At 43.0% G+C, this 20,814-nt stretch overlaps 1 protein-coding gene across 1 annotated transcript in view; it reads right to left on the bottom strand.

Annotated features, from left to right (window-relative positions):
• Positions 1 to 384: 384 nt before the first annotated feature.
• The window catches only part of epb41l5 (erythrocyte membrane protein band 4.1 like 5), a 36,300-nt gene continuing 15,870 nt past the window's right edge, over positions 385 to 20,814 (bottom strand). The window contains exons 8-26 of the mRNA XM_085374214.1: positions 19,668 to 19,788; positions 19,275 to 19,362; positions 18,985 to 19,073; positions 18,816 to 18,885; positions 16,643 to 16,812; positions 15,906 to 16,012; positions 15,022 to 15,040; positions 14,241 to 14,286; positions 13,928 to 14,046; positions 6,736 to 6,887; positions 6,270 to 6,367; positions 5,987 to 6,121; positions 5,698 to 5,765; positions 4,941 to 5,012; positions 4,226 to 4,307; positions 3,222 to 3,302; positions 3,045 to 3,107; positions 2,670 to 2,818; positions 385 to 1,084 (exon numbers count right to left, since the gene is read on the bottom strand). Coding sequence (XP_085230340.1) covers positions 1,015 to 1,084; positions 2,670 to 2,818; positions 3,045 to 3,107; positions 3,222 to 3,302; positions 4,226 to 4,307; positions 4,941 to 5,012; positions 5,698 to 5,765; positions 5,987 to 6,121; positions 6,270 to 6,367; positions 6,736 to 6,887; positions 13,928 to 14,046; positions 14,241 to 14,286; positions 15,022 to 15,040; positions 15,906 to 16,012; positions 16,643 to 16,812; positions 18,816 to 18,885; positions 18,985 to 19,073; positions 19,275 to 19,362; positions 19,668 to 19,788 — 1,799 coding nt within the window. The 3' untranslated portion in view covers positions 385 to 1,014. The remainder of the gene's footprint in view (positions 1,085 to 2,669; positions 2,819 to 3,044; positions 3,108 to 3,221; positions 3,303 to 4,225; positions 4,308 to 4,940; positions 5,013 to 5,697; positions 5,766 to 5,986; positions 6,122 to 6,269; positions 6,368 to 6,735; positions 6,888 to 13,927; positions 14,047 to 14,240; positions 14,287 to 15,021; positions 15,041 to 15,905; positions 16,013 to 16,642; positions 16,813 to 18,815; positions 18,886 to 18,984; positions 19,074 to 19,274; positions 19,363 to 19,667; positions 19,789 to 20,814) is intronic.

Raw genomic sequence — 20,814 nt, 5'->3', positions numbered from 1 at the left:
GTGACGTACGAGTGGCATCTCCAGCATTTCCCCATCAGACATGTAGAGCACATTCATGTACATAAGGCAAAGTAACAGCTACGACATGTTGGAGAGTCCAATCCAGTCAGATACCCGGACACATCTCCCACCACGCAGTCCAGCGATCACAGGAGCTAAAAGTTTAATGATGAGTGAGCAGGAACGAGAGTGGGGTAAAAGTGTGGATTCAAATTTACATTATAAGATGTGATCGGAATCAAAACAGGAAGTCCTCATGATGGTGGTGGTGGTGGTGGGGGGGGGCATTTAAAAGCATCGACAGCTACAAAGAGCAGGAACAGGATCATAAAATAAAAAAATCAGCTGAAAAACTAAAAACATCATCATCATCATCTAATGTGGGAAAAAATAAAAATCAGCTGAAGGTCCAGTGTTTGAAGGTAATCCAGTGACGTTTCCAGATCCAGTGGCTACATCATGTAGCGTTAGCGGGTTTAAACGCGCTGCACTGCGTGATCTCTTATATTCGAACACTTCAAGCTCTTCATATCTCGTGCGTCCATCATCCAGTGTCGTTCAGCAGCTTCCCAGAGGAAAGCTCAGAGATCCAGCGGTTTGCACTGCCGGTGCTTAAACTCAGAACCAGGGCGAGAGCTTCCACCAGAGTCTCAAAGCAGGCAGAGATGCTGCCGACAGCGCTTTGGGTGACTGGATGGACTCTGTAATGGCAGGTTACTAACGTGGTGCACAAACAGGAGATTAAAAATAAGGTTTTCTTAATACTGAGGCTAAAATGTTTGTATACACCATCTTACAAAGACTAAGCTCGACGCCATGAGATCATTAAAAAAAAAAAAAAAAGTACTTCATATTGCTGATCTGTGTAGCTACGGTTGTGGTCGCGGCGGTTTGCAAGCTGCCTCTTCTTTTGCGTTTTCAGACTCGGCCGGCCTGCGTGCGGGTGGGTGAGCGGGTGAAGCGGGAAACCAGGCGGGAAGATGAAGAGCGTGATGGCGGCCGCTCGTTTCTTCATCAGAGCTCAGTGGTCAAGAGACCTCTGGGTTTGGCTCCATCCTCTGAGGCTGGCGGCTGAGCCACAGTGCTGTGGACGAAGGAGTGGAAGAGACGGTCAAATTACTGCCTCAGAAAAGAGAAAACGTTTGTGTGCAGGAACCAGTTTTAAGAGTCGTAAGTTTGAAAGAAATTGCTAAAATGCGAACACGCTGCAGTCTGACAACCTGCGACAACTTAATAATAGCTTTATAATTTTACCTCATTCGATCAACAGTAAAATAAAATGTTATGCACTGAATTTACATTGTTGTGTGTCCAAAATGGCCGAGAAGTTAAGGTCACATGGTTAGCAGTCAGGCTTCTATAAACCGTCCATATCTCACACTTACGACCTCGTAGGAGCTTCGAAACACTGGAGAAAAAAAAGTGACATTGAAAGCCCAGATTTGATGGTAAATGGCCTGTATTTGTACAGCGCTTTACTCGTCCCTAAGGACCCCAAAGCGCTTTACACATCCAGTCATCCAGACATTCACACATTCACACACTGGTGATGGCAGCTACATTGTAGCCACAGCCGCCCTGGGGCGCACTGACAGAGGCGAGGCTGCCGGACACTGGCGCCACCGGGCCCTCTGACCACCACTAGTAGGCAACGGGTGAAGTGTCTCGCCCAAGGACACAACGACGAGACTGTCCGAGCCGGGGCTCGAACCTGTATGTATAAACCTATGAATCAGAAATGACTTCCTGTATGGAAAACAAAATGCAAGGCTCCAATACATATATTTAAGCTACTGTACACACAAAACAAAAGAAAGAAAATAAAAATCACTCGTCCTTTTATTTGTATGGAAAAAAACGTCTTTTTTCTTCTTCGTTTCCAGAATTGAAGTCAGAATTCTGACTTTTTCTCAGAATTCTGCAACAGAATTTTCGGTGGCACTAATCCTCTTCCGTATATTTGCCTTCTGTGGGTTTTTTGGGTTTTTCTGACTGCAGCTTTTATTTTTCAATAAATTTCTCATTCGACCTGCATGAAAACGCTAAAACGTCCAGCCGTGTTTTTAGAGTCTGACAAAGTGAAACCAGCTCCATCGCTATTTACAGGTGACAAAGCACAAATGTGATCTTGAGCTCAGTTTGGTGATTTAAAAATCTGGCTCGATGTAAGGAAAACATAAAAGAACCAGACACACCGTCACATTACGAGGTTAAAGAGTCGTATCCTTCAGACTCTTCTAATCACAACTTTTGAAGAACTGAGGCGTGAATGAGACGTCTGCTTGAACTCAGAGATCCTCACAGAAAGTTTGATTTGTGATGTTCTGACTTGCTGTCACTGAAACACCTGCTTTCAGCTCAAGCATGTGTTCAAGTTCTGCTGTTCAGTATTGTTTTTCATTTCTGATTGTTTAATACTGATTCATTCACAAACAAAATCATAAAAAACTAAGAAAAAGCTGTGCATAAAGGACCTGAAAAATAACTAATTTGCTTTGCTGTCTCTTCCTCCACAAACAAAATGCTCTTAACGATTCCTGTTAAACTCTCAGGGATGTTCTCTTCTGAAACTTCAGGCTCAGTGAAGTGAGGAGGAGACGTTTCGTGCTCTTCAGCGACGGCTGCGATGTAAAAAACAAACTTTGGGTTCAAAATGCAAACACTTTTACCTGGTGGAGAGGGTGGAGACGGCGTTACGTGTGTGAGTGAGGTGAGGGAGGGCTGAGGTGAGGGATGCTCCCCCATCTGAAGGGAGAAGAGGGTTGACCTTAGGCGGGGGGTCAAGGTCGAGCAGGCCGTTAGTAAAGGCGCCGGGAGGCTGCGTGAGAAGGGGGTGAAGGAGAAGGTCGGAGGTCAGTGTCTACAGCGCCTCTACATTAGCCAAACTGCACAGCGACTATGGAAGTGCAGAGAAGTCCAAAGCCTCGTGGTTCAGAACAATGAATGCAGTTAAAACAGCTTCTAAAACATTTTAACATTTCACAGCCAAACCTGGAAAAAACATAAACAGGTGAACTTTTAAAAAGTGAGGCTGATAAACTCACAGCGGTTGTGGGGACGATCCAGCGCGGTGTGATGAGAGGTTTGGTCGGCTGCACCGGTGGGAGCTACAACAACATCAGAAGAATGTTAGCATCCACGCTAAAGGTCTACTTTAACCCACACACATGCAGTGGGAGTTTCACTGCAGATTATTCAGGACACAGTGCAGTAATTCTTACCACAGGAGCTGGATCAGTGAAGTCAATAAGGTTGTCAGAAAGTGGGGCGGCGCTTTGCAGGTCGACCTCCTCTGCTTTAACCTGCAGCGTGATGCAAACACTCTTTATTAGCACACGCAGGCACTAAAGAAACCGTCTACTTCCTGTGTTAGTCACACGCAAACACCGGGCTGCGTAGGCACAGATTGAAGGGTAAATAAACTCTACTCACGCAAAGTGTTTTATTCACACATTCACAATCAGATGAATGCATCTCAGAACAACTCGCTTCAGTTTCTTGCTCAAGGATACTTTGGCATCAGACTGGAGCAGTCCGGGATCAAGTGGACGACCTGCTATTGTTACCAATTACATCACACTGAAGACTGAACCTACTTTCACAGAGTAATCAAGATGCACTCACAACCCACCTCACCTGCTTGTTAATGAAAATATCTAATGAACCAATCAGATGGCAGCAACTTTATGCATTTGGGCATGTAGATGAGAAAGACGACCTGCTGAGGTTCAAAATGAGCATCGGGAGGTGATGTAAGTGACTCTGAACGTAGCTGAAATTTTTCCCACACAGCCATTTGCAGAGTTTATGCAGAACACAGCAGATTAAAGCCTGAAGCAGAATGGGGTGCCATGCTAGTCAGCTAAGAACAGCAAACTCAGGCTACATATGCTAAATGTAGCTTGCCTGGTCTGGCAGGTTTCCATTTATGATATTTAGATGGTAGGATCAGAATTTGGTGCATCCAACACGTTCAGGCTGTTGGTTGTGTGATGGTGGTGGTGGGGGCTCAGTATGCTGACCGCATCCATCCCCACATGACCACAGCGTGTCAGCAGGACAACGCACAACACCACAAAAGTTTCAGACTGACTTCATGAACCTGATGACGAGTTCACTGAACTCAAATCCCCCAGTCTGATACTAGCAAGCTGTGCCTAAAGAAGTGGCTGGTGAGTGTAAAGCACAACAGTAGTCATTACCTGTGAGCGTGCAGTCACGTTACCTTTGGTGCCGGGGCTTCACTGGTCGACTCGGAGGACTTTTTGGGAACAGAAGCTTTTAAATCTTCAGCCAATCTCTCAGCGCTGAAAACAGGAGAAGAAATGGTATCACACAAGCATGTGACCGCGTACTTTTAACAACTTTTAACACTGCGAGTCACCAAAACCAGCAAAGACAGTTTCGCCACTTTTAAACTCAAATTTTAAGAGCACAAACTCACACAGCACAGCTAACTGTGCGTCTGCTTTTATGTGTCACTCTCTGCAGAGACGGCAGCAGTATCCAGGCAGAACTCAAGTCATGTGATTTAACACACCCGGGCCGACACACAGACACACACATGCACGAATGCATTACTCAAACACACCAGCAGATGTCAGCAAACACTATAAGGACTTTAATCTGCCCCATTAATGTTTCACTGCCTGTTTGGCTGATGCAGGACTTTACATGCATCTCTGTTAACATTATTTTAAACCATTTGATCTAAATGTGCAACATGTTTTGTGTTAAGCTTACCTTAACACATTCTTGAAAACAAATCACCTTTTGCTAACTATGAAAAATCAAACTCTTTACCTTAACTTCAATCAACCTACAAAGCCAGGACACTTTGTCACTGGTCTTTGTCAAGGCCTTAACTATAACGTGTGAGAGATCTGATGCAACGAAGTACAAACCACAGTAATGTTTTGTTTTTCTAAACAAAGGCTCACCTGGCGCCTGCAGATGAGACCAGGGAGGATGGTGGCTTCAGCAGGTCCCAGGTGTCCTGGACGTCAGGGCGGCTGCTAACACAAAGAGACGAGTTACTGCACCTTCAACCTGGCAGAGAGACACACATAACGCTTATTCCTGCATAAAACATTCACTGTGGTTACCACAGAAAGACAGGAGGTCAAACTTCTCCGACTACATGAGTAAACAAATTACTTTTAAACAGGTTTCATTATTATGAGTTTCAGTAGAAATGCTTTTAGAACAACATGCAAACGGAAAACATTTGCTAAAACCGTCAACAACAGAATCTGCCAAATCCAACGTTGTTTATTCTCCAGCGTGAGTCGCTTGCTGCTTCGGTTACGAGCCGTCGTGGACTCGTTTGTCATTCTGTGGAGCGCTGCCGAGCTGCGGCTGACGTAACGTTGTGAGCTATGCTAATAATCCTTATAAATATTCAAGAGGTTAATCAGCTCGAGCAGCAGCGAGCGCTGTGATTGGCTGGGATGAAGCACTGACAGTTGGCATGACTCAGTAAGATGAAGGAACGAAGGCCGAGTTTCAAGACAATGAGGCGCGGTGACAGTGTGCCCTGTGCCGATAGCACGGTGCGCTCTGAAGAGCTGCTTAATGCAAAGATCCTAAAGGGTTAAATAACAGTCTGAGTGGAAACGTGATTCTATTTTCTTTGATTCTGAAGCTGAACATAAGAAGTTATCATATTCCTGAAAGTGCAGGTGAGTGAAAACGTACCTCGCAGAAGCCTCCTGCAGGTTACAGTTTTTATCTCCGAGCATCACAGCGTGTTCCTCCAAAGCCCCCTGCACACAGCAAACAGGCGTTTATGAGGAGAGGGCTCACACACATGAATCAAAACGTCACTTTAGCTGTTTTGATTTAAATGTGTTTAAAAACAAAAGGCTACAAAATACTGAAGGCTTAGCTAAAGACCGCTCAGCTGATGAGGCTTTCACTCTGATGGATAAGCAGAATCAGAGTACATCGGAGGGCCCTCTTTTTCACCCCCCGGTCTGTTGCGCACCTTGAGCGCGGCCGCCTCGGCTTGAGCCTTCAGGATGTTACTCTTCAGATCCTCCGGGGTGCGCAGCGGAGTCACGCATGGACTGCTGCCCGCACTGTTCAGCCCGCACTTCTCTGTGAGCTTCACCACATCGTCCTGTTGGGTCAGATGTCACAGAGGCTTCATCACGCTGTGCCGCACATGTGTTTGTTTATGCTGAACTGCCAGTGAACTACACAGAAGTGCTGCTGGTCTCCATCAAAGCAAGCAGAGTCTGATTTTAGAGGAAATAACAAACACTCGCCTGGTTGTTCATGGCCACGTTGACGTTCATGTTATTTCTCGGCGCAGCGAGAAGCGGACTGCTCTCCAACTCCAGCTGCTTCAGACGAGCTGCTGCTTCTGAGTCGCCGCACATGAACACAGAAAGACAAACAAACAGAGTTATCTTCGCTTTATTTATATAGTTAGCAAGTGATCGTCTCGTCTCAGGACACTGATGTTTATTAACAGTCAGCTCTGGGTCTTTTTCATAACGGTGTTGGCTGAGTGTAACTATTGCTTGCATTAACAGAAAAATATAAGTGAATCAATGGTCAGTAAGGTCGCACCAGGCGGCAGCCGTCACGGTGAAAAATGAGGCTATAGAGTCAAAAACTGCAGTTATGTCAGTCTCTTAAAACAGACATTTATTGTTTTACAGCAGTTTTCTTTAAAGCCTGGCTTCTAAGGAGAGTTTTTAATTATTGGCCAGTTCGCTGCAGCCTTACCAGCGAGACTCAGCGCATCTTCTGCAGGGACGCTAGCACCGGCATAGGCAGCGGCTTGTACGGGCTCCTCGATAGCTGTGACTGCAGGGACAACGGGACCTCTGAGGACATCGTCGACACACGTCTCCATTAGGTCAGCAACCACTGGCAAACTAGAGACATACAAGAAGAGAAAGCATGGCAGATTCAGCCTGAGTTGTGGATGGAAGGGTTAATGATAAATACATTCAAAGAGAAAACAGAGAATAGAGGCTGTTTTATGGGTTTTTAACACAAACTGGAAGAAAAGGATTGTGATTCATACAGCTTACCTCGACAACGTATGTACAGACTCTGCAGTGATGACAGAACTGATCCGCGCTGATACAGCAGAAGGTGTTTAAGAGCAACACACCAACATCCAATAATATGTCAAATAATTATTACTAAAACCAAAAGAAAAGCATAAAGTACTTGTACTTGTAATCCATAGTCATTAACCGTTAGCATCATCACCAACGTTAACTTACAGGGTCACGTTGCCGACATGTGATAAAACGATTGTATTTTACAACATAAGTATGAAACCACGTTTGAGTCCACTCAAAAATGTCTCCGGAGGTAAAAACACTGCCCACAAAATAACTTCAGCAGGAAATAATGCGGTGTAATATTCTCAGAATTAGAGGTGCTTGAAGCAGAACATTTGACACACGGATCTTAGCAGAAGCTCTTCCAGCAGCTCTGTAATTACCTCATATTTCTGTAGCCTGAAGACACAGTAAAACATAACAAATGTTGTATATTACAACATACTGCCTGGAGAGTACAGGGGTTAAAGAACAACACACAAAAAGATGTGAAGAAAAGTGCGATTCTTTGTACGTGGGCTCAAAAATCCAATAAATATGTTAAAAGATCCACCGTGAGGAGAATCGAGCCGTCGCGTGGGGAATAAGACACGAAGGCAAGTATGACAGATGCATGTACCACCGAGGAGACGCACACCGACTGGAACTGAAACCGGCAACCGGTTACTCCCTAGTCTTTATTCAGTCCTCCACAACAGAAGCAGCGTTTTTAAATATCTGTTTGCACACGTTTATCCGATACAAGATCACTGAAAAATCCTACATCGTAATCCAGTAACCCGGTACGACTCACATATATCGACATAATTATACAATCACCAGGATTTGACTGAATATTACAGCGTGACAAAAGTAAGTATCAAAGTATCATGTAAAGTATCAAACTGGGCCGAAGACTTACAATGAGGAGCTTTTTGGGTGATGATAAGTAGGGCTGCCACAAACGATTATTTTGATAGTCGACTAGTCACCGATTATTTTTGCGATTAGTCGACTAATCAGATCATCATCCATCGGACATAAAACGTAGTTTATTGCACCAGCAGCATCTGCTCTTATATAACTATCATTAGCTTACAGCTTTAAGTGTTTAAGGTCTGTGCTAACTAAAAATAAAGACAAGATGATAGTTTATTAAATTTTAATGAAATTTGCAGATTGTTTCGGTGGAGTTTAATAAACTCCTTGCTATCTAAAATATAACAGGACACCGGAGTAAATTCTCCAGCATCTCACACTTCTGATAATCAGCTGTCTGCTTGACGTTTATTCAGCTGTGTAAAAACTATAACTTTAATCTCAGAGAAACTGATTTACTCAGGAACAAATAAAATACTGAAAAAAAGGCAAACAACATTTTTAAGTTATCTAAGTGACTTATATATCATGTTTAACCTGAGAAGTGAAAGACGGCGGTGGGTTTGAAAACGATTTGCCGGGAGTCCGGTGTTCTCACGGCGCTAGTGAGCCTAGCCCCCGGCTAGCTATCGAGCTAGTGGGTAACAGACGTCTCCGAAAACGTCGGAGCGCTTTTGAAAATATGCGGTGTCTTGATAAACTGAGCAGATATTTGAGGTTTACACAGCTACATTCTTGCCTGAAAATATGCTAACCGTTTTTGTGACCCAGAAAGAATAATAAGAGTAATATTAAAACTAACTAGCTGCCGCCATTGTTGGAAACTGAGCAGGGCCGCGCTATGAATTCTGGGACACAGCTTCTTCTTCGTCGGGGTTTAACGGCAGCTGGCATCCTTGTACATGCAGTGCTGCCATCTTCTGTTTCAGTCCGTTATTACACTCTTAAATCCTACTACTTATTCCTGCGTCTTTTGCGATCTTACAAAGCTTCAAACGACGCGTCGACTATTAAATCAGTCGTCGACGATTTTGATAGTCGACGTAATCGTGACTAGTCGACTAATCGTGGCAGCCCTAATGATAAGTTGATTTGTTCCAAACCGAAAACACAAACTTTATCACATTACAGACAAAATATTCTTTGCACTATATTCTAAAGCAAAGGTGAGAACGTAAATGTACGACTTACTTCCAATGTGTATTTATTAGCTTTTTTAATTGGCTTAAAACAATTGAACATAGAATGACAAAGTTGTGACCGTGTTAAATAAAATATTTCTAACAAACATCCAAAGTTGGAGCCTTTTCTGATTTCATCATTTCAAAATAAGACTGATCTGAAATACAACTAACTTTATTTAAAACTATCCTGCTTTGATTTAAAATCGAACACAGTTTCTAAAGACAAACGCTTTGGTCATGTTGTAAACAATTAACTACGTAATATTACATATTTATCTTCATTTGGTTGAGATGTGCAATAAACAGTGTAATTACCATGTAAGATCAGTGCATTTGAATTATTTACGTGATTATTCAGCATTTAACTGTGGCATGCTCGCAGGTAGACGTTACTGTACTGCAGCACGTTTCAATGCATTATTCTAGCTCGATCTCCTGCTAGAAGTTGAATGGGGAGGCAGCATCGGGTTCATTTCAGAAGCTTTCACAGAAGCTCAAAATAAAATATGATTAGACAACAATAAAACCTTCAAACAGAATTTAACTAATCCAGACATTATTTGGAAATAGACATGGTGAACCGTTAGCTTCATTTTTCACCTACAGCTAAAACCCTTTCAGACTAATCTGCCTACAGGTGAACGACACCCACCCTCTTATCCAACTCCCTTTTAAACAGAGCAGCAGAAATGCAAGAACAGATTCACTTTAAAAAAAAAAATCGAATTCATTTCATTTATAAAAATGTTTAACTGAATTTAAACACAGCAGTAGTGTGTGAAATATTACAAACACAGGAAATTGTTTCTGAGACTGAGGGGGGGAAAGGAGCAGAAGAGGACCAGCCTAAATCCCCCAGAACCTCTGACCTGCTGTTTCCTCACAGAGTCAAGACTGGAATTGAATTCACAAAACTGAGCCTGATACCATCTCACCCCTGCCTGCCAGCCTCCCCCCTGAGGTTTGGCATGAAGGTCAGGAGGAGGAAAAAAAAAAGAGGGGGGAGGAGGACAGAAAGGAGAGGCCAAGGAAGCAGAGGGAAAGGAGCAATGGGAAGTTATCTTTTCAAAACTGTCACTGAGCCAAAGGTCAAGGAGCAGAGGCATGAGGTGCAGAGATGGACTGAAGGGAAAGGGGGGGATGTGGGTAGTGTTAGACTTCTGCTGAGGAACGCTTCACTTAATCACAAATCTGTACATTTGCACTAGGCGAGGCGAGTCACTTCACTGCTGAGCCTTTCCCATTCATTAGCGTGCAGACCAGTTCGCGCCGGTACAGCTGGTGAGACGGCGGCCAGCTGGTCGGATCTGTCCCACTCCGTTTGGGGAACCTTGATGAAAAAGAGCGGGGAGGATGGAGGGAAGAGGACACCTGAGGACAACAGGGTGGCAGTGAAAGAGTGACAAAGGGAAGGTGATGAGGTAGTGAAGATACAGGGTGTGTGAGGTGAAGTAAAGAGTGAGACTGGGAGGAAAGCAATTATTGTGCAGAAGAAGAAGATGGTTAAAAGAAAAGAAAGGGAATAAAGAAGGCAGCAGGAGGCTGATAACATGAACGTAGGAGAGTGTGTAATAACTGTGACAAGTTGTGTAAATATGTTACCATTTATTCAGTGACAAAAGCAGCTGCTCTGATGGGCATAAATCATTCTGGATAAACGAGTAAGACGCGGGTTTGCGTGACGAGCTCTGCGGTGTCAGGAGTATGCCATCCAGCTTATTGCAACACGTCTGCCAGCGTGCACTGAAGTGTGGTGTGACATGTGCTGTCACATAAACACTTAAGTGAAGTGACTGGACGTCTCTGGGGCATCGGTGACCCAGCTTTGCACCTCTAGGGGCTGATGTTTGATAGCTCATGTCAAATCCATGTTCATACTGTTTATATATTCCTGAGCAGAAGCTTTTATCCGCGACGGGTCTCCTGGGAGTTTGAGTCCAAACTGGGACTGACTTGATGGTACGGGATGATAAGTGGGTGAACTTCCAATGACCTTTAGGTTTTGCGTGCAGTGTTTAGCAACAGATTTGATTTGTATTTTTCATTTTATGTTTTTTAAATCGTTACATTGTTTCCAAAGAGACTGAGCTGAGACCGACCCACTAACACTTACGATAACGTTCAGAGAAGTAAAACAGCTTACAGGACTGAATAAGGGTCAGGGAGGGGGCAACCTTTAAAGACACATGGCAGTATGGGACACTGATGATGTCACCGTGGGCTCATTAACGCCTTTTTTTAAAAGTTTGTAGAAATTTCAGTCGTTATTTTTAAATTAGTATTTCTCACATTTTAATTTCACTTTGTTTTTTGCTGTTACGCTCGCCTGAAATACTCCCCAATGTTTCCACTCTCACCATAACATCAAGGCTTTTCTAATCTGCTGCCACTGATGATTAGTCTTATTTATTTTACATACATGTCACAGAGATGATCATAGCGTATGTATGCATGTTAATGAATCTGGATGACACCATATAAACTGCCCAAGATATCAAAACTGTCGGCATCTATAAAGCATTTGGGGATTTTTATAACACTCGAATCCTTACAAATAATATGTGTTATGTGTTTTTATGCTGAACGGCGATGTTATGTGTGCGTTGTTGTTCTGAATAAAGTTGGTTTTAGAAGTTCTGCCTGTTATATATAATCTAGACTATAATGTCTGTATCACAGTTTAAAATCAACTTATTTCTCTGTTGACTGTTCATGTTATCAGGCGGGTTAATGGGGGGTGGGGTGGGGTCCATGCAAAAACCCAAAACCCCATTGATTTCAAAGCGAGAGAGAAAGCACAGCTGGAGAGGAGAAAGGAAAGAGCACGGGGGATTAGTCGAAAGCATTAGTGATGTAACAATGTCACTGTCAAAGCATCCTCCTCGTGTCCACTCAGTCGGTTATAAACAGACTGAGGTCATCTCGGTTTAAGATCTTAGGCTGATGAAACATTTTTAATGAAGTCCCTGAAGGCTCGACAGCATCGCCTCAAGAACACAGCATCGCCGGCCCGTACGTGTCGCTGAAACAACATCAGACGTAAACGTAATCTTTCCTAAAAGCTCTAAAACTACTGGAGGCAGTCGGTGCTCTACCTCAGCCCCTCAGTACAGGGGCTTACGGTATCACAATCCTACGTCGCCTCATTCTCGAGTTATCACATTCACAAACTTGGGCTTCCACGCCGCCCGGCCAGTGGGTGACGCCAATACCCGATCAGCCTTTTATGGCTGAGGGGTAAAAACAGGAAATGTGTAACAGCAGCATTTTAATCTATGTGAGAGCAGGAATGCTGAGATTTTTATGAAAAATCGAGTGAATGAATAAATGATTACATAAACTCATTTCAGGTATTTGCAGTCTGTAGACTGAGGCCATGTAAATGCTTTGGCCTGATTTAAGATCGTCTTATGTCAATTTAAAGGACAATTAAGTTTTTTCCCTACTGGGCATCATTTACCACAATGGTAAACTAATTGGTAAACTGCTCTGAATCTCTTTAGCCGAGGGTACAAATGACTCATTAAGCCACATTCACAGGACGTGAGCCAGGATTATTGTTTAAGTCTAAAAACAAAAATGAGCCAGTGCACCACAGACGTGACAGGAAGCTGAGCAGAAATGGTTTCAGCCCGAGCTGCAAATCCAAATGAGCGCGTGAATGTTTCTGACCCGCGTTCGGGTCAGAAACATTCACGTTTATGCTGGGAAATCCTCGTATAAAAGCCGAGGTCTCTTCTGGGGATACGATATGATATATCTGACAGATCTGTAAATAAACACCGATTCACGCACAGCTGTGGTTCTGATACTTTCCTTAAAGTTTTCCAGTATGAGGTTGGTGGTTCACAGGATGCTCAGAATGACATCAGTAGAAAAAAAAAGCAAGGATACCTACACACTACAAAGCACCAACAGTATCAAAGAGAATAGATCCAAAGCTGAAATCACATCGCCGATTCCCGCACAGCAGCCAAATCACAACACCATTCCCAGCACCGATTTGCTGCATTCCATGCTGATCAAAAGGGAACAAACAGCAAAAGGCGGCGAATTGCTGTCTGTTCGGTGCAAGAAAACCCATTTCCAAAGCCGCAGTCTCAAAGCCGATAGTGCACAGCGAATGATTGGTTAAAGCGAGAGCATGTTCAGTCTGACTGTACCTACCAGCGTGCTGCCAGACAATTATCCTCAGTACATAATCATACTGGAACACACAAGGAAACACGGGAGGTTTATAACAAAGCTGGATGCTTACATACATTCATGCAAATGCACATTTGTGTTCAGTCACACACACACGCACAAAATAAATCCATAAATAACAGATCAAATCAGAAAAAAGCCTGAAATTATTTACACATCACTCAGAGGCTGAATGACGGGATTAAAAAAAATACAGTAGAAAGATAAAAACTGAATATCCACGTCCTGTCCACTCCGGGGTCGTTCCATACTCGCGGTCTCACATGAAAAAAATATTCTCACACAAAGGGACTCGCAGCACGATGAGGCCAGTATCATGGCCTGTTTTTTATCCAATCAACAATCAGGAAACAGTCAAAACATTTAAAAGGAATCGGGTGGCCTTCCCTTATTTTTAACCCAAATCTTTTTGCTGTGCGTCTTCCTGCATCTTTCTTTCATACAGCAATGAGCAGCTGTAAGTCGTCAGCGACATTCAAAAATAAGGAATCAACTTTAAAATCCTGATTCACTTTTCTAAAATGCTCGTCAGGGAGAAAGACGAGCTCAAAAAATTAAAGATCTAGAGGAGTCTTTAAATGTGCAGGCACCAACCTTCTTTTTTCTCCCCCAGGACTCCTGGGCAGAGCCTCGATCTCAATCGGTCCACAGGCAGAAGCAGCGACCGGGCTGACCACGGGCATGGCTGCCCATGCACTCCTGCTGGGGGTCACCTGGAGGAGCGCAGAGCAAACAAGTTAAAGCTACACATCCACAGATATGGCTGAACGGATGATTAAACCTGGGGATATTAAAATGACTTCATTTGTTCTCTCAGTGATAACATCTAAACCTGATGCTGTGTTTCACTGCTCTTCTCTTTCCCCAGATAACAGTGGAGAAATTAAACAGCAGCTTTTCTCCTCACCTTTCTGTCTTTGCTGGAATTGACTCCGTTGCCTGAGGAAAGAGCCCTAAGAGAAAGAAACAGATTTTATTTGAAGAGCAAACAGCTCTGCTCAAGCATTCTTAATACAGGTTATTTGGTTTTACACTGCAAGTAACTGAAATGACAGACAAAAACAAAAAACGCTAAGAACATTTAAGAAATAAGAATAAAGTTTTCAAGTCTTGCAAATTTGGGTGAGCGACCATCATTGGTGGCAAAGTGTTCGTGGAGCTTCGAGCCTGCAGGCCAGGACACATGCGGCACATTTTGGAACAATGAAAACATAAAAGTTGTCTTAATTAAGTTTTAATTTAACGTCTGCCCTGAGGCAATTTGAAAACCCTCATACATAATTAAGACAGCAAGTCTTGGACACAGCTTTAAAAAAAAAGTGCAGTCTAATGAGCTGTAATGTAGTCTCATTTATCATAAATGCTTTGACTCAGCAGCTCAGTTCCCACGACAGCTTAAAGCTACAGCTGACATCACGTCTTAGCCCACACACACACACACACACACACCTGTAACAAAAGGCTCTGTATCGAGATCATAGCTCAACCTGATGATTAACCCGAAAACAGTGAAAATACTCGGATAAATTTATATCATGTGACCCAGTATGGATGTTCAGAACGAAAGCCCCCGTACAATCAATAAATGAGACATAACATTTACATAAATTAATGTGAAAATGGTCACAAAAAAGACAAATAAAGTATCTTAAATGTACAAGAACACATTTATACATCTCTGTACTCACTCTGGTGGGTTGAACGGTCCTGGAAAAGCAAAGAAAACACATTAAGAACTGTGTCCACATGAATAATGCTGTTTGTTTACAGCAGACGTGACTGTTTTTACTCTTGTTCATGCTGAACCAACATTTAGACCCTGAAGTCATTTCTTTGCAGAAGCGTCTTTGAGTTTAACACAAGTAAAGCTACAGTGTAGGCTGCACGAAGGGTCGAGGCTATGTCCAGCATTTACACTGGTGCATGGTGTGCCTGTGTTATAGTTTAGGGAGGGGCTCGTGAGGTTACAGCAGGTTACTTATGTTCTGTAAGATCCCCCTTAAAGGTGAGCTACTCTGTACTCTGGGCAGCTTTTCTTCAAGGACCTCTCCTTCCATCCTTCCTCCAGTACGAACCGGTTTTTCCTGACCCTGCAACACAAAGGCCCCCTGGCATGATGCTCATCTTGGAGACTACGTTAGCCTTCACATAGCTAATCCAGGGGGCACTGCTCGGGTGATGAGGAGTGCTCGTAGCTCTGCCTAAGTGGGGCAAGCAGGTCATCGTATGCTTTTTACACAAGGAGTAGAGGATTTCTAAAGCTCTGTTCATTTGTGTCCCAAGCGTACAGTGTTCCTGACTGCACGGCTCGGCACGCAGTGCACATAGGGGGACCTTGTATGCACAGGTGCAAGCCTTCCCAGCTACTTCAGCTCTTATTCATTCAACTCACAGGTGAAATCCTTTGTGGCCAATCAGTCAGTGTTTTTAATTTTCAGAAGTTAAACTGACAGGAAAAACGTCACAAGAATACTTTCTACTATAAAATATTTTCCCCTGATGTTGTGATGCATGCTTCCATGAATATTTGTTCCCGTGAGTGTTAATGCTGACTGTCACGTTTCAGGCTCACCTCTGCTGTGCATGGTTCTTCTCGAGTAGCGTCTGCTCGGTCTCCTCTCAAATGATGCCGAGCGCCTTGCTTTGCTGGCCTTTGTTGTCTGGTATTCAGTCTTGCCGCTGATCGTGCAAACACAAGAATTTCTTTACAGTTGCAAACTGTTCCCAACAAACATTTCTTTCTTAACGATGCTCTGTGGCAAAAACAGGCGCAGCAATGACCCCTGCTGAACCCTGAAAGCATCCAGGCGATAACCTTTCATTAACAACAAACCCCTTCAACCCCCGTGTTAAATCAACATTACTGCAGAGCTTATCCAACTGGGTAATGTTTAAACACACAGTTGGGAAGCAGCTTGCTACTGCAGCATGTTGATACCGAGTGCCTGTCAGTACCACTGCAAGTATCTGTGTGTACACACATGGGCTACTTGGCATGTATAGAGAGTGATTAAGCACTGTTTGTCAATCTGAGACGGTCTTCTTGGCGCACAATGACAAACACACACATCTAATTTGTGACATATTAATCTCGAGCAGTCTGCCACAATCCCCAGTTTACGTTTGAGTCTCCCACCACAACCATATTTCTCAGAGCTAAAATCCTAATTTTATCCTGTGATTTCCTTTTTAAAAAAGCTTGGGAATTATATTTTTTATGATCTGGGATGTAAGGTTACGTAAAACTGACTAAGACCACATACACACAAAGACTCTGAACAACCACAGCCCTGGCTGTGCATCTCTCACCTGTATCTGAAGCGTGAGCCCATGCGTATGAATCCAGAGCGTGCAGAGTTCTTCTCCACAGGTCCTCTCAGCCTAAAGAAAGCGTGGTGCTCCACAGCACACTTCCAGAGATGCTTACAGGCCTTGGGGTGGTCCATCCTGAAGACAAAGGTGTGCTCCTGCTCTTTACCCTGAGGAGAATCGGGACAGGGTTGGACTCGATTAAAGCGGTTTGACATCATTAGAGCAAATTGTGAACTTCTGCAGCTGGAGTAGAACTTGAAAGTGCAGCAGTGATCTAGCAGGTAAAAAGGACTCAAACAAGCCAGTGATGTCTTTATTTTTTATTTACAATTTTTATGATGAATCTAATATTTTAAGTATAGTTTAAAATCCCTGCATTTTACCAGAAAAACTAGTTGGGGCAGGAAAAACTGCATAACAAGTTTTGATTATTTTTCCCACGTCTGCATTACATGCCCCAACTACGCATGTACTTTAGCCATGCATAGACTTACTGAAGTGTAATAGGAATGACTGCTTGGTCATCGAACCTCCAGCTTTTTGCGTCTGCGATGGAGTACAGTCAGAGCTTTCCTTACTGAAGGGGCCTGATATGCGAGGAATGAACGGCTGTACCACCAGCGCAGGTGCTGCCTCATTAATTTGATTTCTCAGAGAGGCGTGGATGAAAGCCCGCCTGGCACTGCAGCCAGTTACAAGACCTGGAGCCGGTCCAGTGCCAGTCACACTGTTCCTGCATTTCCATCTATTCTCAGGTGTACTTCTGGTATTTCACACATGCATGAAGCTACACCCAAACCTCCCACTCCAAGGGGGAAAAACACAACATCCTTTACACAACAGGGGTTTCAGCAAAAAACAGTCACGTGAGTTAACAGACTGGCCAGCTGTTAGAAAAAAAATGGTCTGAAATTTAGAGTGACAGATGAGGGGAAGTGACTGCTTCACTTCCTCCACCCGAGCAGACGGGTTTACTGTCAAAGTGTGTGTGTGTGTGCGCATCACATTACTACAGCATACATTTGTTAAAGGACAGAGTTAGGAGGTGAAAACTGTGTGTGCGTGTGTACCTGTTTAGACGTCTTTATAAGGACCAGAAACTGGCATTCCACTATACTTGTGAGGACACACACGCTGATCCTCACAAGCTTTTTGATGCTCAAAATGTGGTTTTAATGTCAGGGTTACGATTAGGTTTAGGGTCAGGCATTGCATTATGTCAATTACATGTCCTTGCTAAGACAACAAAACGAGAATGTGTGTGTGTTGGGAGGTTTGGGGGGCGCATACCAGAAATACCAGAGGGGGCAGGCTCCTTTATTAACCTCAGTCAAAGACCCGAGGGACGGACACACGGACACACACACACACACACACACACACCTCCCTGTTATAATATGGATTGGGAACAACATCAAACAAAGTTTTTTGGGGGGATTTTTCTTTGATAAGAAACAAAAAATGTTGTTTGTTGGAATTTTCTGAAAGGTCTTAGAAAATGATTTTACACTGTAAGATGAACTTTTCTCAAAATGCTGAAATTCATCCTGATTTGTGTTTCTTTGTGGAAGCTGACACATTAGATGTGTTCAGTGAGTTTCATGAGATCGAACAGTGTAGAGTTACAGCTGCAAAGTTTAGCTTTTATAGCGTCTGGTATTTTCTAATTTACTTCAACCAGACCAGCTGAGAAAAATGATAAAAGCTCATTCAAACAGGAGCAAACGTGCAGCAACTAGAGTTAATACAAGGTTTGAATTTTGTTAAATTAGCTTTTATTCTTATTTCATTTTGATTTTTTTTTCACTTTGTTTAGTTTCATTAAAGGTTTTTTTTTTTTTTAATTCGGTTTTATTTGAGTTTATTATGACTCAGAGTGAAAAACTCAGAACAGCCACTGTAATGGAGACTTTGCAGCCTAACGCACACACAAAAACACCTGCTCGCACCTGATGTGCTGAATAATGTGATCACACTGCAGGTGTTAGACATTTTATCTATATTTTGAATTTAATTTAGTCTTGTAAGCACAGGAGTTAAACTTCTTTTTTTTTTACACCTGGTTTTACTTTGTTTCTATTAACATTAAGAAGATACTGCCCGTCTACTCCGTATTCTCCACGGTCTGCTGCCCGTCATGTGTGCATCGTGTGTGTGCGCTCGTGATCACCTGATCATCATCCTCCACGACCACAAGCGTCAGTTTGCTCTTCTTGAAATCCAGACGAGTGATCTTGGGCCTAAGACAGTCACACAGGAAGGCAGGACAAAATATTATGTCTATAAAGCATGAAAAGAAAAAAAAAAAAAAAAGTGAATTAGGTCCGAATGAAACGTACCAGAAGAAAAGGCCGATCTTAGTTTGTCCTTCAAACACCAGAACTCCAGTGGGTGTCAGGCCCAGGCTGTACTCGTTACCATCTCGAGCCTGCAGGGCAGAAGTGATGAAAAGACAGGAAGGGAGAAGAAAGAAGACACATCAAAGAGCTCACATTATGATCTTATCATATGCTAATGTTGCGATGCACATTCCTTTCTCTTCCTGTCTTTCATCAAGGGCACTTCCTGTTTGGGATCCTACGTGTGCTTGATGTGTGTGTAAACGGTACAGAAAGACCGTGTCACTTACCTTCACCATATGCATGTCCACCCCGTACATTTCGAGCCACTTTGCTTTATTCAGGTAGTTGATCTCAGCCTGGGCTGGTGTCTGACCTCTGAAAAAGGTGAGGAGGAAACGCATGCATCAGACTACACTCCCCTCCTTCCCTGCCACCGCTTCATGTGCTTTCCCTTTGCCTCCTCATCCCCCAAACCAGCTGTGGACTCATCTGGTTGTTGGGGATCTCTTTAATCATCGGGTCTTTACCTTCGGTTGTGATTTAAAACAACTTTGTGCGAATTAAATAAAAAAAATGAAAGTGCAGTCCTAAGATGTTTGGCGTATATGGCAGCGTGGCCATTACATGACTTTCTACCTGTGCTCATAAACACACTACCTCAGTAACAACGAAACACTTACCTGCACTCCTTCCATGTGTTATATATAGCCAGCTCCATCTCCTCTGTCTGCTCAGGCATGAAGCGAAACTCTGACACGAGATCCAAATTGTGTTCTAATGGATCACAGTCGCCCAACTCGGCTGCAAACACACAGACGCATCTTTACAGTTAATGATGGAATACCCCCCCCCCCATTCAGCATTTTACCAAACATTTCAAGTTGCTATACATCAATACAACCATTACATCCCAAATTTTAATAATATGTATGCATGAAGTCCATAGTAACTACATAAAAACATGTTTTTGTAAACGCACATTTCTAGTTACAGAAATTTCAGGTTTATCCATCAAAACTGTAAATGCAAAAAAGTTGCCCAAAATAGTTTCCAGCCACAGGAAATGTATTTTGAGTGTTTTCATAGTTTCATTTTTGAGATACACCAATTTTTATAAACTGCAGGAAAAGCAAAATAAATATAATAATAGCATGTTCATCAAAATAAACTATTTCCACCAGTGGAATTAAGCCTCTCAGAAACTATACAAAAAGCCATAAAGTCAAGCATGACTTTCAAAAACACCAGTTAACCTTTGAAAGGCCCTGTAATGGAAAAAAAAAACAACTTTCCCATGAAAAATGACATCACTTCCAGTTATGGCAGGTAATGGCGGACATGCGATAGTTCGCCCTGATATTTATTCCGACGTAGGGAGTGCTATGAACAGCTGATCGGATCGGCAAAGCGTGTTTGTGGAGTGTGTTTTTGTTGTTGCCAGCACTTTTTACACAATTTTTGGAAAGCCATATGTGGAAGGAAACTGCCACCTGGGACAAGTTGATTGCATGATATGCAAGTGCAACTCCTCTGGTTTCATATGCAAAAGAAATTATAGCGCTAGCTTATGTGGTTGCACTTCTACTGGGAATTAAAAATAGTTACACAAATAAGAGCGTGCACGCTCCGATGGGCTTAGAAGGGTTAAAAATTAAATAATTACATGAATTAATAAAAATAAATCTGTTCTTTATATTTTTCTAGAAAAATAGGAAATGGGTACAACAATTTATAGACTGTGCAAACATACATGGAAACACAGTATTTAAGGCATGAAGAGAGTTTGCACAATTGCTTGATCGCCCACTGAAACCATTTCCGTACATG

Source organism: Diplotaxodon limnothrissa, linkage group LG16 (assembly GCF_057381915.1).
Source record: "Diplotaxodon limnothrissa isolate DT_005_m linkage group LG16, D_limnothrissa_male_GT1.1, whole genome shotgun sequence".
NCBI lineage: Eukaryota > Metazoa > Chordata > Actinopteri > Cichliformes > Cichlidae > Diplotaxodon > Diplotaxodon limnothrissa.
The sequence above is the reverse complement of the archived record's forward strand: the minus strand, read 5'-3'. Positions and strand labels throughout refer to the sequence as shown.